At 39.2% G+C, this 16,934-nt stretch overlaps 4 protein-coding genes across 4 annotated transcripts; 2 read left to right on the top strand and 2 right to left on the bottom strand.

Moving 5' to 3' along the window:
* Positions 1-5,193: 5,193 nt before the first annotated feature.
* On the top strand, positions 5,194-8,074 carry LOC137251417 (annexin B10-like). Its single transcript, XM_067785942.1, has 4 exons — positions 5,194-5,486; positions 5,616-6,324; positions 6,391-6,572; positions 7,867-8,074. The coding sequence occupies exons 1-4, from the start codon at positions 5,475-5,477 to the stop codon at positions 7,921-7,923; spliced, it is 960 nt and encodes a 319-aa protein (XP_067642043.1). The 5' UTR covers positions 5,194-5,474; the 3' UTR covers positions 7,924-8,074.
* Positions 8,075-8,486: 412 nt separating this feature from the next.
* On the bottom strand, positions 8,487-10,507 carry LOC137251418 (TIP41-like protein). Its single transcript, XM_067785943.1, has 4 exons — positions 9,934-10,507; positions 9,320-9,877; positions 9,096-9,257; positions 8,487-9,035 (listed from the first exon to the last, which is right to left on the bottom strand). The coding sequence occupies exons 1-4, from the start codon at positions 9,943-9,945 to the stop codon at positions 8,946-8,948; spliced, it is 822 nt and encodes a 273-aa protein (XP_067642044.1). The 5' UTR covers positions 9,946-10,507; the 3' UTR covers positions 8,487-8,945.
* A 1,923-nt stretch (positions 10,508-12,430) lies between these two features.
* Positions 12,431-13,979, top strand: Spt7. The gene is made up of 3 exons (XM_067781080.1): positions 12,431-12,896; positions 12,949-13,051; positions 13,109-13,979. The coding sequence occupies exons 1-3, from the start codon at positions 12,760-12,762 to the stop codon at positions 13,856-13,858; spliced, it is 990 nt and encodes a 329-aa protein (XP_067637181.1). The 5' UTR covers positions 12,431-12,759; the 3' UTR covers positions 13,859-13,979.
* Positions 12,633-15,347, bottom strand: LOC137249512 (uncharacterized). Its single transcript, XM_067781081.1, has 2 exons — positions 15,047-15,347; positions 12,633-14,979 (listed from the first exon to the last, which is right to left on the bottom strand). Exons 1-2 carry the CDS (start codon positions 15,225-15,227, stop codon positions 14,444-14,446), a joined length of 717 nt encoding a protein of 238 aa, XP_067637182.1. The 5' UTR covers positions 15,228-15,347; the 3' UTR covers positions 12,633-14,443.
* Between the last annotated feature and the right edge of the window lie 1,587 nt (positions 15,348-16,934).

The raw sequence follows: 16,934 nt of genomic DNA, 5'->3' as shown, positions 1-16,934 counted from the left end.
CATTTTAACAACAACAATTTGAGATCCAGTTTAAGAGTCGTTAAAAAATGATGTTAGCTCTTTTTTGAAGTGCAGAGCATTACTTAAGAGTCGAAGACTTGTAGGTAGGGAGTTCCAAAGACGTATTGCAGTAACAAAGAATTGGCGCTCACAGCGCCTAGAGTAAGAAAAAAAGGAGAAAGTGACTAAATAGAGAGGAAATGAAATTTTGACTCAAGTGACGGCAATATTGTCATCAAAATTCTAAGATAACTTCCCTAAAACAAGGTTGTTTGGGCACAAGGAAAGAAATATAGTGCAGTCTTAGCACTTTTCGGAACAATATTAAAACTAATTTTGGTAACAGTCTAGTTGAGGGGTCGACTGCTAATACGCTACCAAAAATATCGAGAGAGGTGTTAACCGACGCGGCCTGATATCAGTATTAATAATCCGAAGGCGGAAAATAAAAATTTCGACTCGTTTAAAAGATATTAACGAAAATTACCCGCGGGTCCCTCCGAAACCGGTGGTGGGATCCATAGTATTTTTGCGCAGAACACCTTTCTGTGTTGGCGGCCATCGGCCGTGCTTGTAAAAAATTACCCTGGGTGGGCACAACACCGGTTTTCCGCGCAAAACACTTATGTGCACAATTTTTTTGTGGGTACAACAACATTACAACAACCACATGAAAATCGCCAACTTCAACTGCAAATATCTCTGGACAGAGATACAATTTTTCTTTTCCGCCTTCGGATTATTGTTGTCGAGGTCAATACGCGTCTTTTGCCACCTCTCTCGATATTTTTGGTAGCGTATTAGCAGTCGACCCCTCAACTAGACTCTTACCCAAATTATTTCAAGTGATCTTATGTTGCGTCATGTTATCGTATGTTAAGTTAAGACGAATTCAGTGTACCTACTGTAACGAATTTAGTGAGATTCCGCTTATTTTACACCTTCTGCAAACGTTCGAATCGCTTAACAGTTGAATAAATAACTCCAATATTCAATGATGCAAAATGGTCTTTATTAGACTACTTTAAAAGTACTTCACAATAACACTTAACTTCACAACCAATAGCGTGCTTAAATCATCAATGTCTAGACGTTTATTCCTCTAGAATCCTCTACCTTGTCACCAGCCATACGCGCGTGTATTTGTAGTGTGTAACCATATGCGTGTGTATATGTGAGCGAAGTGGCAGCTTGTTGTTGTTGTTGTTGTAGCAGTGCTTCGCCCTACCTAATAGGTGCGACCGATCACAAATTGCCATCAATATCCTCTAATGAGAGTCCAAGGAAACTTGCTGTTTCAACAGGGGTGGACCATAATGAAAGGGGTGTTAGAGGCGTTGGTTCCACATTACAATTAAAGAGATGGTTGAAGTCATGTGGGGACATACATTTGTATGTCGGGGTTGATTCTGGATAGGAAAGAGTTTAGCCTGTTACAGTATCCAGAACGAAGTTGAGCTAGAGTGACTCGCGTTTCCCTGTGGAGTATGCGTTCCTCTTCCGCAAGTTTTGGGTACTGGGTTCACCGGGCAATTCCCGGCATAAAGGTCCGACGCCTGTTTGTGGAGTTCACCAAGGACCTGCTTGTGTTTTTTCGCTTCATACGGCTGTGTTCTCAGATGCCGTATTTCCTCAAAATGCTTACGGAGATGACTCCTTAAGCCCCTAGGCGGTGCTGGCTCGTCAATCAGATTCTGTTGGGATGCCCAGGTTTCTGGGTATTCAACAGGAACTGTTTGGTCAGCATCTCGTTTCTTTCCCTGATGCGGAGTATTCTCGCCTCATTATGTAGATGGTGTTCTGGGGACATAAGAAGACAGCCCGTGGCAATTCTGAGAGCAGTATTTTGGCAGGCCTGTAGCTTCTTCCAGTGGGTAATTTTTAGGCTTGGCGACCATATGGGTGACGCGTAGCACGTAATCGGCTGGCTAATTGCTTTGTATGTAGTCATGAGCGTTTCTTTATCTTTTCCCCAGGTACTGCCAGCAAGGGATTTGAGGATTTTGTTACGGCTCTGAATTCTCGGAACAATTGCGGCTGCGTGCTCACCAAAATGTAGATCCTGATCAAACGTCACACCCAAGATTTTGGGGTGTAGGTCAGTCGGTAGCGTAGAGCCATCGACGTGGATGTTCAAAATGGTCGACATTTGGGACGTCCATGTTATAAATAAGGTCGCGGAAGATTTAGTCGGTGATAATGCCAGGTTTCGCGAGGCGAAAAAACTGGAGAGATCAGGGAGGTAGCCGTTTATTTTATTGCATAGCTCATCGATCTGTGGGCCTGGGCCTGTGGCCATTACTGTGCAGTCATCGGCGTAGGAAACGATTGTGACTCCTTCCGGTGGTGAAGGTAGCTTAGATATGTAGAAATTAAACAAAAGTGGGGATAGGACACCACCCTGTGGCACCCCTTGTTTAATTCTCCTTGGCTTTGATGTTTCGTTTCTAAATAGCACCGATGCCTGCCGACCACCCAGATAATTTGCGGTCCACCTTTTAAGACATGGGGGAAGGGTAGACCCTTCCAGGTCTTGCAGTAACGAGCCATGGTTGACCGTATAAAAAGCTTTTGATAGGTCTAGCGCTACGAGTACTGTTCTATGGTGGGGGTTTTGATTTAAACCGCAATTTATCTGGGTGCTAATGGCATTTAGCGCGGAGGTAGTGCTATGGAGTTTTCTGAAGCCATGCTGATGGGAGGCTAGTTGCAAATTTGCTTGGAAATAAGGGAGCAAAATGGCTTCGAGCGTCTTTGCTACTGGCGATAGGAGAGATATCGGACGATACGACTCTCCTATGTTAGCTGGTTTACCAGGCTTTAGTAACGGGACCACCTTGGCCATTCTCCATTTCTCGGGGATGACAAAGGTGGAAAGAGACAGGTTGAAGACCTGCGCTAAATATTTGAAACCCTCTTTCCCTAGGCTTTTAAGCATCGGCATGGCTATGCCGTCTGGGCCCACTGCTTTGGATGGTTTAGCGCGACCAATGGCGTCCTCAACCTCTTTAGCGGTGATGGTGATTGGTGACGCGCTGAATTTGTGTTTATGTGCGTGTTTTTGGGTATTCAACGGGACCTGTTTGGTTAGCATCTCATTTCTCTCCCTGATGGAGAGTATTCTCGTCTCATAATGTAGATGGTGTTCTGGGGACATAAGAATACAGCCCGTGGCGGTTTTGAGAGCAGTAGCTTCTTCCAGTGAGTAGTTTTTAGGCTTGGCGACCATATACTGCCGACAAGGAATTTGAGGATTTTATTACGGCCCTGGATTTTCGGTACATTTGCGGCTGCATACTCACCAAAATATAGATCCTGATCAAACGTCACACCCAAGATTTTGGGGTATATGACAGCCGTTAGCGTAGTGCCATCGACGTGGATGTTCAAAATGGTTGACATTTTGTTGTAAAAAAGGTCGCGGAGGATTTAGTCGGTGATAATGCCAGGATTTGCGAGGCGAAAAAACTGGAGAGATCAGGGAGGTAGCCGTTTATTCTATTGCAAAACTCATCGATCTGTGGGCCTGGGCCTGTAGCCATTATTGTCCAGTCATCGGCGTAGGAAACTATAGTAACTCCTTCTGGTGGCGAAGGTAGCTTAGATATGTAGAAATTAAACAAAAGTTGGGATAGGACACCACCCTGTGGCACCCCTTGTTTAATTCTTCTTGGGTTTGATTTTCGTTTCTAAATTGCACCGATGCCTGCCGACCACCCAGATAATTTGCGGTCCACCTTTTAAGACATGGGGGAAGGGTAGACCCTTCCAGGTCTTGCAGTAACGTGTGTCATGGTTGACCGTATCAAAAGCTTTTGATAGGTCTATCGCAACGACTACTGTTCTATGGTGCGGGTTTTGATTTAAACCGCAATTTATCTGAGTGCTAATGGCATTTAGCGCGGTGGTGGTGCTATGGAGTTTTCTGAAGCCGTGCTGATGACAAGCTAGCTGCAAATTTGCTTTGAAGTAGGGGAGCAAAATGGCTTCAAGCGTCTTGGCTACTGGCGATAGGAGAGATATCGGGCGATATGACTCTCCTATGTTAGCTGGTTTCCCAGGCTTTAGTAGCGGGACCACCTTGGTCATTTTTCGGGAATGACAAAGGCGGAAAGAGACAGGTTGAAGACATGCGCTTAATATTTGAAACCCTGTTTCCCTAGGCTTTTAAGCATCGGAATGGCTATGCCGTCTGGGCCCACTGCTTTGGATGGTTTAACATGACCGATGGCATCCTCAACCTCTTTGGCGGTGATGGTAATTGGTGACGCGCTGAATTTATATTTGTGTGCGTGTTTGTTGGCCCTCCGTCTATCTTTGTCGACCGTAGAATGCATTATATATTGTCGGTAAAAAGCGCTCACGCATTTTTTCGCATCCGACAGCACTTTATCGCCAAAGGCGATTGAAACTTTGTCATTATGCCTAGACGGATTCAATAGGGACTTTACGGTGGACCAAAGTTTACCTACACCGGCAGAGAGGTTACAACCGCTTAGGTGCTCCTCCCATTTCGCCCGCTTGTGTTCATCAACAAGCAATCTTATGCGTTGGTTTATATCCCATATTTGGGGGTCGCCGGGATCGAGCTGTCTTAAAAAGTCACGTTCTTTGCGGCCTCCGCCGGAAAGTGGGATCGAATTTCGGGAATTCTACCGGCGGGAATGAAGCGAGCCGAGGCGGATTCAATGACCTTGCGGAAAGCACACTGCCCTTGGCGGGCATCAGTCGGGATAAGGAGGGCAGCAAAGCGGTCGTCTTTAAAGGATTTGTATTCGTCCCACTTTCCTTTTATAAAGTTTATGAAAGTGCGTTTTTCTGTGACGATGAAGTCGGCGGTACGCTCGAGCGAAATAAGTATAAGCAGGTGGTCGGATGCCAATATTACGATCGGCTGCCAGTTGACGCAGTTTACGAGTTCTCCGCTCACGATTGATATATCCGGCGAACTGTGACAACTTCCTACCATACGTGTGGGGGCGTAACTGTTTGACGAAGTAGCAGCTGATGATGACATGCGTTTGTGAGTATCTCTCTGCTGCTTGTATGTATGTGTGTACATGATGATTAATTTGTTTACGTACATACAAGTGTGGCAGCTTGCTTTATTGTTGTTGTGGCTTTATTTACTTAGTATCAGATTAGTGATGTGAGTATCACTTAGTGTTAGTAATATTCGCCAATCTAATATTATCTAAAGTGATTGTATGGAAGTACTACCTGTCAAGACTAGTCGCAAATGGGAAATCCAGACATTATGTACATATGGACATACATCCAGCGTATGATAATTGCATTTTAACAATTCAAACCTACATAGCTAGATAAATTACAAGCGAGAGACACCACGAGCAGTTAAGTGAAAGCATTGACAATCAGTCGTTTTATGCCTTTTGAGAAAAGTAGATAACAAACAGAGCATAGGCAGCACAGACAAGATTTATTTGACTAATTAAGCACATCTTAATTCTAAAATGGATTACAAAGTGAGTAAACCTTCATACATCAAATGTATAATGAGTGGACATATGTACATATGTATTATGTTTTATAACAACAAATTTTTCTCGTCTTAATTTTATGTCATTCGTTTACATTAACACCTGCATGTAAAGCCTACTCCCACTGTAGTGCCTATCGCTCCATTCGATGCCTCGGCCGATGCACAAGCACTGCGCGCCGCTATGAAAGGTTTCGGTACGGATGAGGAGGCGATTATTAACATTCTCTGTACACGCTCAAATGCACAAAGACAACAAATAAAAGCACAATTTGAGACGGAGTTAGGACGTGACTTAGTCGAAGATTTAAAGAGTGAATTGGGTGGTCGGTTTGAGGATGTCATTATTGCCTTAATGACACCACCCGTTGAATATTTGTGTAAGCAACTACACAAAGCTATGGCTGGTATGGGCACCGATGAGGAAACACTCGTGGAAATACTCTGCACCAAAACTAATGGAGAAATGCATGAAATAGTCGCAGCGTATGAAGCAAAATATGATCGTCCATTAGCAGAACAGATGTGTAGTGAAACTTCTGGCTTCTTTCGACGTCTGCTCACTTTAATTGTCACGGGCGTGCGGGATCCTGTGGGTAGTGTTGATGCGGCTAAAGCACGCGAAGATGCTGAGGCTCTATATAGTGCTGGTGAGGCGAAGCTTGGTACTGATGAACATATCTTCAATCGTATTATGTCACACAACAGTTTTGCACAATTGCGTCTCATCTTCGATGAGTATAAAGCTCTAACGGGCCAAACTATTGAGCAGGCGATTAAACATGAGATGGATGGAGCTTTGCACGATGCTATGATTGCTATTGGTTAGTATATTGAATGATTTTCTTAGAATTATCCTAGAACCTAATTTATTTTATACACTTCTTTAGTTGAATGTGTACAATCACCAGCGGCATTCTTCGCTAATCGCCTGTACTATGCCATAAAAGGTGTTGGGACAAATGATGCTACGCTTATTCGTATAATTGTAAGTCGTTCAGAAATTGATTTGGGCACTATTAAAGATGAATTTGAGCGGATCTACAACAGAACTTTATACAGCGCAGTTGTGGTATGTATGTATGTCCATGGTACATATTTATTTGCAGAAGTAAAGCGATAGGCTATCCTGCTCACCTACCACATCAAAGGTCCTGGGTTCAAGTCCAGTAAAAAGAAACATCATATTACTTTAGGAAAGGATTTTCCAAGCGGTACCGGCACTGGTTTGCAAACACCCTGAGTGTATTTCTGCTATTAAAAGCTTTTTAAGCCATGCGGCAGTCGCGCGGCATAAAAAGAAAGAAGCATAGAAGAAAATCCTGGAAGCCAAGCAGACGGTAGGGCAATAATCTGATATAGCATAGTAGGAGTTGTTGTAGCAGTTCTTCTCCCCATACAAAAGGTGTGATCACTCACAAGTTGTCAACAATATTCATTAACGGGAGTCCCAGGAAACTTGCAATTTTCAAAAGGGTTCTTCCGGGCGTTGGTTCCACATTACAATTGAAAAGATAGTTGGTATCATGTGGGGCACATTACATCCGGGACATATATTTTGGTGCGGGGTTAAGTTTAGATAAGTTAGAATTGAAACTATTACAGTATCCAAATCGAAGTGTGACGCACGTCGCTTGAGAAGGGTGTTTGTCATTAAGAACGTGGTTTGTCAGGCGTTTATCTCCCATTTTTTGAAGTTAGCCTCCACACATGGGTATTGCTTTCGATATACAAAATTTGCCTCATCCTAATTTTTTTTTTTTGTTGACGTGTTTAAAAATTTAAATAAATGCGTGGTCTGATTTCTTTTCTTACTAAAACTGTGAAAGTTTTTAAGCTTTTTATATAATAGTTGGAGGATCTGGTAGTATATCGTATCTCAATGCATTTTGATGAGCTGAATTCGAAGCCGCTATTGGAATTAGCCTAACAGCGCGCCGTTCGGCTCAAACCTAACCGGTTTTGAATAGCGCGTGTGTCGCATAATCAGATCTTGCACCTTTTTTTGTGCATCTGCAACCGTTCCACAAAGTCCCAAAGGTCTACAATGCACCATCTCATTTTTAAAGTCTTTGATGAAATAAAGAAAATGTTACGTACACGCCCCGTATCCGTCCTTCGGGTGGTACAGATATGTTTGCGTGTAATTGGTAGGTTTTTATCAAGAGCACGTGCTTATTATTTAGTTTTTAAATCTAATAAATGAGAAAAAGTACGTTATGATGGGTCCAATTTAGAACTTCGAAAGCTAATATCTATGTTTTGGATACACACTTTGGTCCAATACACAAAAACGTGATGTTGTCGTAGTGTACTCAAAAAGTAATCTAAAAATTTTTAATATTTTTTCATTAAAATATTTACAGTCTGAAACCTCTGGGGACTACAAACATGCTTTGACTGCTCTTTTGGGAGGAGCTTAAACCACAATCCTATTAAGTTTCTTACAATTCAGCGATAATAGAAGTGCTTCAGAAAGAACTTTGTTATCAATTATATTGTTTTTAAGCTAGAAAAATAGTAACTAGTTATAAATATTAATAAATAAAAACTCTGTAACATGTTTTATTGGAATCGTTCAGTGTTTTGTTTAAAAATGCGTAAGAAGTCTTAACCTCCACATTAAAGTTAATTTTCCTCTGGGAAAGAAAGGAATGATGCGATGTGTATTACCAGAATTTAACTCAAAAAATGGATGGGACGAAGCACAGATACAAAAAGTTCACAAAAGAATCTTTAAGCTACCTCGATATCTATTGGAAGGCAAACCCAACATTCAAGAATTTATGGCCAGGATCGAAAGCGGCAACAATGTAATGATATACTAAAGCCCTCTTTCCCATACACTGCATATGCTTTTAACTAGACGATAGAACCACTGTAATGATGAGTATCACGCTTATTCACTTCCTTCAAGACCACCTGGCATACCGCTGTACACCATATCAAATAGATAAGTACCACGAATACAATACAAAAGTATACATTTTATCAAAATGTTTTATAAATATTTTATTTTAATTGATATTAAATTAATATTTGTGCCTTACTAAATAATTCTATGTTTTCTTACTAATTTACTTAGACTACGCGGAACAAAGTTTTTACTTACATTCATATCTACAAGAATTTTCGTAGAGTAGACTTTTGAAGAATCTACATATTTGATTTAGCATATTCACTGTCTTTTACGTATACAAATTTAAATGTTGTACTTTTAGTCAGAATTTGGTTAACCGAAATATGTATGTATGTATGGTTATATAATAATTTAAACCTTTAAAAACCTTGATATATCAAAAGTCTAAATATTTTCTGTCTTATTTCAATTTTTTAAGTAATAATTGAAAAAAAAGTACTTTATTAATTTAGTTAAAACTAATTGGTTTCGTTTCACGTTTTTATTATTTTAATTGCTTGTTTAAAACATTTATTTAAAAACGCTTTACTTGAAAAATAATTTATAAGCTTTCTTCTCCTTAATTGGTAAATAATTTTCAATTTCATTTGGTACAGTGAAAAATGGCGGTGGTACCTGCAATAATGAAAAATAAAATTAACTCTTTTTTGTACACCATAAATTATAATAACTAACGTTCTTCAGCTCGCTGTATGCGGCCTCACGTTTAGTGAACTCCTTAAATATGTAATTGTTCTCAATTTCAAAGTGAAAACGTGTATCATGCATTTTTAGTAGGACATTATCGACGCGTAGAAAGTGTCTTAGCAATATAAAGAAACCTGATGGCATAACGCGCTGAAAATTTTGTAAATAAGAGAAAGTATTGTTCAATTCAAAAATCAATACGCTTAACTTACTATTTTCACCGAACACGATGATATACCATTGTCATGCAATTCATCTTCGAAGAGGGTAAGGTCATGATAGAATAGTATTTTTTCACGTTGCATTAATTTAAATTTATTAATTGTTTGATCGGAAGTTTCTACACGAAATTTATCATTTAATGTACCCTGATAGGCACTTGTAAATGTCCAATCAAAAGGTTTAAATTTTTCCTCCATATGACAGTCAGGCCTACTCTCCTTCCATTCTTGTGCACAAGCAACTTGTAAAGGCTGTTTGCCATTTTCAACCAAACGCAGTGAGTCCATTGGCAAAAACTCTAATATTGCTCCATCTTTATGTCTTAGCGACAATTTATTCTTGTGGAATACCATATCTGGTAAGTGTGGCAACTCGAGCGCATAACGATATGTACATAACTCACAGCAATCATCTTCACCTTGCTGGCAAGTGCTATCTTGTCCACGCTTGCATATGCTTTTGAGTATGTGCGATTTTAGGTAGCTTATGTGCCAATTTTGAAAGTCAATGGTCTCACTATCAACTGGTAATCGGGGTACTAATTCGTCCTGCAAGAGCAGTAAACATGCTGTATTTTTTAAATATTTGTTTCACAATCAATTACCTCCATTATCATACTTATAATTTAATATGAGTACAGTAAACAAATTTGTTAGTGCGGCTCACAGTCTTAATTTTTTATGGGTTTATTTTAACTAAACTAAATACATCTATCAATATACAAGCTAAATGTTTTTCTAATTTTCTTTTTGTATTCTCTTCCGATATTTACGTTGGGATGACATTTGATGTCAATCGAGAAGGATGATAGATAAATACTATGGGATCATCCCTATAAGACTGTGTTTACATAAAGTTTTGCTGTTTTTCATTTTCAAGTCCAAATTACTACTACTAGTTTTGCCCGCAGCGCTGCGCTAATTTTTGTGATGGTTGATGGCCTTGTAGACGCAAGTGTAGTTATATTTTCCTGGCGGCTCCAAGCAGCGACTTGTGTCAGACGTAATAAAGAATATAAAATATTTTTGAAACGCAATATACATTTTTATACGTTTTTTTATAAGCGATATTTCTTTGAAACCTATCTTTACATTACCATAACTCCTGATGAAAATTTATTTTATACAAGTTCTAACACCTTTTATGTGCTAACTTGGTTCCCCAAGACATTTTCAACATTAAGCCAAGGAGGAAATCGTTTACTAGGAACATCGTGAACCCTAAAAATGGTCAGCTGTTTGACAATAAGAATATATTTATTTTGAAGTAAAATTATGGACTAATAATATCGAAACAACATCGATGTATCGCTCATAAATGTCGACGTTTTTGAGGAACAAGTGCAGAAAACATACATTTGTCAAACAAAAATTAGAAAAATTGGACTTTGTAAAGAGTTTAGCGCTGATCCCAATGGTATATTTATTCTTCCCGCAAATACAAACTATAAGAGGAGTTACACCTCAAAGGGTCACACTATCTTTTTTGAAATTGTCAACGAATATTAATATGATTAAAACTCCAAAAGAGCTTATAAAAATATCTTCCAATTGATATGTATATATATATTCAGCCGATCCAACTCCGGCCTAGCCATTCACATTATTTCTGCGTTAAACACCTTACTGCGTAGGTGGCGGAAATAAAATTATTAGTTTCCGCTTTCGGATTCGTGGTCCTGAGTCCAAGACGCTTTTATGGATATTTATGGAAACATTTTGGCAGTTGTGAACTTGAGCAAAGAATTACAACAAATATATCTGCACAGAAGCGTTTTTTGACACCCCTCCTGATGTCTTTGGGCGTGTATTTTGAATGCAAAGCTGTCGTATAGAATATCATAAAATTCTCAAATAAGCATTAGGGACAACAACCCTTCAAAAAACGCGAGTACTCTATAAATAATGTAAGGAATACTCCTTTGGGAGTATAGGACTGCTCCAAATCTAATCTGTATTCATACAAAAAATGTGCTCCAATTAACATTGCGATGTCCTAGGAGAGGAGTAGGTGATCCCACTCTCGCTTTGTTTGTGAGTATTCCAAAGAGTACATACGTGAGAGTACTTTCCAAAGTACTTTCACTGTAGTACTTCATGGAGCACCCACAGAGGATCATATGCCAAAGTACTAAAGAGGAATTGTGTCGGAAAGAATTATCGAAGTGAATTTAATTTAAAATGAAAGTAAATGAAGGAGGCAATACAACTTTTATATTTTATACTACGAATATTCTTATGTTATTTAGCATTTGCGTGAATAAAGAAACTAATATAATACGCATACGAATACGTGAATAAAGAAACTAATATAATATGTATACATAAAACCAGTGCGCTGTTGCATTTTATCAGAGTTGCCAAAGTAAAATTTTATTATTAGTTATTTGCCTGCAATATTTTACTTTTGGCAACTCTGTTCGATCGTCATCGTGTCGTGATCACTGTCGTTAAAAAACGAGCAATGATCGGCTGATGGTGGTCCGCAAACGCATTGCAAAGGAGTATAGCTAGAGTACTCCAACATAAAGAAAATGGAACACGTAATCCAACAATTTTTGCAGGGTATTCAAAAAACGCGAGTACTCCATAAATAGTGTAAGGAATACTCCTTTAGGAGTATAGGAGTGTTCCAAAACTAATCTGTATTCATACAAAAAATGTGCTCCAATTAACATTGCGATGTCCTAGGAGAGGAGTAGGTGATCCCACTCTCGCTTTGTTTGTGAGTATTCCATAGAGTACATACGTGAGAGTACTTTCACTGTAGGTCCCCATGGATCACCCACTGAGGATCATATGCCAAAGTACTAAAGAGGAATTGTGTCGGAAAGAATTATCGGAGTGAATTTAATTTAAAATGAAAGTAAATGAAGAGGGACAATACAATTTTTATATTTTATACTACGAATATTCCTATGTTATTTAGCATTTGCGTGAATAAAGAAACTAATATTTCTCTTTACTATAGTATGTATACATAAAAGCAGTGCGCGGTTGCATTTTATCTGAGTTGCCCTAGTAAAGTTTTATTATCAGTTATTTGTATGCAATATTTTACTTTTGGCAACTCTGTTCGATCGTCATCGTGTCGTGATCACGGTCGTTAAAAAACGAGCAATGATCGGCTGATGGTGGTCCGCAAACGCATTGCAAAGGAGTATTGTTAGAGTACTCCAACATGAAGAAAATGGAACACGTAATCCAACAATTTTTGCAGGGAACAATACAAAACAAGTTGCCTAGCACAAGAAACTCGATACCGATCGTTATCATTCAGCAGCGAGTTTAAGCAATTAAAATATTTGTATGTAAACAGCGACGAACGGAGCAGCACTGTGCGAAATCAACAGCTGATGAAATAACTGAAAACAAAATAGCAGAGAAAACGGAAGACCAAGGATAAACAAAAATTTTATTAAAAATTTTAAATGCCGCGACAACTTTGGGGTAAAGTTAATGAAAACACTGCCAAGGAAAGAGCACCCGAAAAAATGGTCCCAGTTGCAGCCAAACGAACCAAGCTTGAAGAAATGCAAGAGCGCGCACCACCCAATGACGACAAGAAGTAAGTTATAATAAAGTTAATTGGAAAAAATTACCACAATTTTTTTGTTAAGCGTGCAATTGAGAGTGAAGAATCCTTTGGTGACCCAAACTATTGAAGTAATGAAACAAACGGAAATGCTCCAATCTCTAATTGATACTTATTCTAACAAATCGGTAAGATCGTATGCATAAAAGCTATATGTAAGTGATTAAAAGTATCTCTTTCTCCAGGGAACCTCCAACTACCTACTAAATCCATGTCAGATGATACCTGAAGTTGACTTTCCTCCAGAAAACGCTGCTGATTTCATAAATGATGACAAATTTGCGAAACCCATTTGGTTTATACCACCGACTGATACATTATTTGCCCGCGGTGTACCACAGTCATATCCACAAATTAATGCAGAAATAAGTCGCGCTGCATTGCGAAAAGCTGTTTGTGGACAACTGCGGGTCTCTGGATTTACAGATTTTTCTGAATCAGCTCTAGTGCTATATGCCGATGCGGCACAAGAGTTTATCCGCAGTTTTCTGCAACGACTTCGTGAAATTCACGACAATAATGCGCAATTAGAATTACAAAATGAAGTGAAAGTAAAGTATCTCGAAAAAGCATATTACTCCTTTACAAATGCATCGTTAACTCAATTACATAACTATTTTAAGCATCAGTTAGTCGCACGAAATCGTAGCGAAATAGCTGAATTTAATGGTGTATTGCAGGAATATGATAAACTAATGAAGGAGAGTCAAAGTATGCAAAAGGAGGAGTTTCAAGAGGGCGATTTTTTGAACATTTTAGAAATGCCGTCATCGAATGAACCTAATTCTAGCATGCTGAGTGGAGGTATCTCTGAACTGACTAGTGGTGGTTCCGCTAATGCTCATAGCAGTGTTGCAATGTTGAGTATGTTAGAGGGACAAAGTCATATGTCCGTTCAGCACACTGGTTATGCTCGAGGTACACTAGACTCTTAATCTATGCTTATTTTATATATGACATTTGTAAATTAAATGTCTTTCATAGTAAATGGGACAAACTATAACATTTATATATAAAACAATAAAGTAACTAATTAAGTAGCTACTAAAGTAGTGATATACAGCATTTTTCATCCGAAAACCCTTGGCCGACTAAAACGACCCCCAGCGGGTTGGGGGGTTAGAATATAACCGCAGTAGGTATGCCTGTCGTAAGAAGCGACTAAAAGACCAAATAGATTCAAGGGGTTGTGTAGCGCAACCTATCAGGTTGCCAGCGCAATATATTGCTTCCCCAAACCCAATTGTCAACCTATCCTATCCGTGGCGGGTCCTGCATTAAGAGCAGAGGCTCTGGCGACCCCGAACTCCGCATGGATTTATGGGGTGGGAGGGTGGTATGGCCTAGAAGGTCGCATGTGGTCATAACAAATCGTTCCCGATATGGTCGGGCTTGGTACCGGATCTGCATCCGGTGAAGGACCATCAACATCGATAACACTTCCCAAGGCCTTCGGGGAGTGCCCTTATCGCTACAACAACGACTAAAACGCGTGTCAATACAGAACGTAGATGTGTGGTTCATGTTGAGGTAAACCATTTTTTCTGTTTAATCTTTGATTCGTTCCATTTGTTTTTAAGACGTAATTTAGTGAATTCATTTTCTGTAGGCTTTAAGTGAAGTTTTCCAACAGAATTGCATTTATAGTGCAAATTCTTTTCTTTGCGTTCAGTTTTTGGCATCCAACCCACAGTCAGCTTTCCAGCCATTATGTCTTCAGCGGTGACTGCCACAAGGTGGAAGAGATCTTCATTTGCTCCCTTTTCTTCTTGCTCATCAATTTTTCGTCTTTTTATTATAGGTTTCTTCGTTGGACCTTTTGTTTCGAATTCAAATTCTTCATAAGGCTTAACAAAAGTGTTTGCATCAGAAAGAAGTTTTACTCGGTTTCTGGAAGTTTTGTGTTTGACCGTTGGCTGATCAAAAGCACAAAACTCAATAGTATTTCCAATTGTTAGGGTAAGCTTTTTGGCGATATGCTTTTTTACCGCCTCGGTTGTAATGAAATCAGTATCAGGCATATCAAAGTCCAGCAAATAACGATTTGACCTGGGCACTAAAATAAAGAAATTTAGATAGATAAGTAGGTATACACATACCCGCATGATGATGTATAGATCTACCATTTTGTTCGCCGACCACATCTAATATATTATCAATTTTTGCTTTCTCATTCTTGCAATTATCTGGAGCTGACTTTTGATACATAGCATCTGTAAGCAATGAGGCGTCCGCTGCTTCGAGAATCTGTCGAATCTGTTCATCATTGCCATCGTCAGAGTCACTTGATGAGGCATTAACCATTGTGTACTAATCCACAAGGACATGAACTAGTTTGGTTAATTTAATTAATGGTAAACAATGTTCATGGTATATCCGGCAAAAACTTGAAAGGAACACAAACTTTTTTCTTGTTTTTGCCATTTGCACACATTTCTAACCAGCTGTTTTTGTTTTCAAAACATCATCTCAGCAGGAAATCTTAGCAGTAGTTTTCTTACAGTGAAACATCTCTAGTCACGTTAGAGACCTTTTGGGATGGGTGAAAATCAGTGCTGAGACAATTTGCCATTCTGTATGTTGTCTCGCGTCTCCAGACTCACAAAAGCGGTCACTAAGTTGTGAGCTGGGATGGGGCAGGTCACAAACATGAAAATTATTTGGGTCAAACGCTTTAAACTTTATTGTTTAATTTCTCAAGCTTAAAATTAGCAATGAAAAAATATTTAAAAATCGAACTCAATTTGACGCTTCTGAAATTCGAATCTACGCATTTAGGAGATTTTCTATACAGAAGTTGAAGAGGGTCCTTAGCAGGCTCAGCTGGAACACCACACAACGTTGCGTTGCCACAATTCAATAGCCATCATCCGGTGGCAAAATCCTGAGCCAGATAAATAATTTTGCATGTAATGCAACAACTGCCGCCTTTCAGTGAGTTTTACAGCTCCGGCTCACGCTCAATTCTCACGGGAATGCTCTGGATCATTGAGAGACTTGAGAAGCAGATGTCGTGAAATTTTCGCACACGTGAAATGTTATAGGCAGATGTCGCCGCTGTTTTTCATTTAACTCATACTGCGAAAGGCGAAGCAGCGACATCTATTTTTGAAAAAGTAGGTATATTAAAGGCCGCGTTGCCAACCTAAAAAGAAGTAATTAAAAAATTATCTGGCTCACAAATTGAACCAAACTTATATCTGGATTTATCTGGCTCAAATCGTTGTTGTTGCATTTACATGCAAAATTATTTATCTGGCTCAGGATTTTACCACCGGATGATAGCTAACAACGACTTGAGTCAGATAAATCCAGATAGAAGTCTGGTTCAATTTGTGAGCCAGATAATTTGTTAATTACTTCTTTTTAGTTTGGCAACGCTGCCTTTAATAAACCTACTTTTTCCAAAATAGATGTCGCTGCTTAGCCTTCCGTCGTATGAGTTAAATGCAAAACAGCGGCGACATCTGCCTATCACATTTCACGTTTGCGAAAATTTCACATCTGCTTCTCAAGTCTCTCAATGATCCAGAACCTTCCCGTGAGAATTGAGCGTGAGCCTGAGCTGTAAAACTCACTGGATGACGGCAAATATTTACTTGCTTCGTAAAAGAACCGGCATTTAAGCGGAGTCATTGGTGCCGTTTGTCGTATCGCTGTAGTCGTATTGATTATTATTTATTTTATGGTTGGCTACGATACGGTTACGACCTTAGCGGCACCAATAATCGATTACATTGATTCCCGTAAGGTTGGTCGAATCAGCTGTTATAAGGTTACCAGCCAGTTTGTATTTCGATAGGTTTTTTTGACATACGGCCGTTTTTTCTTTATTTTTTTCTGACACATAAAAATTTTGTTTTTAGTTTGAAAATTTGGTGCATAAAAACACAATTAAAATCAACTTTCTTGTGAAAAAAGTGAACTATTAGATACCGAAATAATTCTCGCGTGTTATTTGCATTGTTTTTATTGTTAAAAGTGTTCATGTAAAAATAAAATGTAAAACAT

The sequence above is a fragment of the Eurosta solidaginis genome, chromosome 4 (genome assembly GCF_040869045.1).
Source record: "Eurosta solidaginis isolate ZX-2024a chromosome 4, ASM4086904v1, whole genome shotgun sequence".
Lineage (NCBI taxonomy): Eukaryota > Metazoa > Arthropoda > Insecta > Diptera > Tephritidae > Eurosta > Eurosta solidaginis.
Note: the sequence above shows the minus strand (reverse complement) of the source record. Positions and strands in the feature narration are given on the sequence as shown.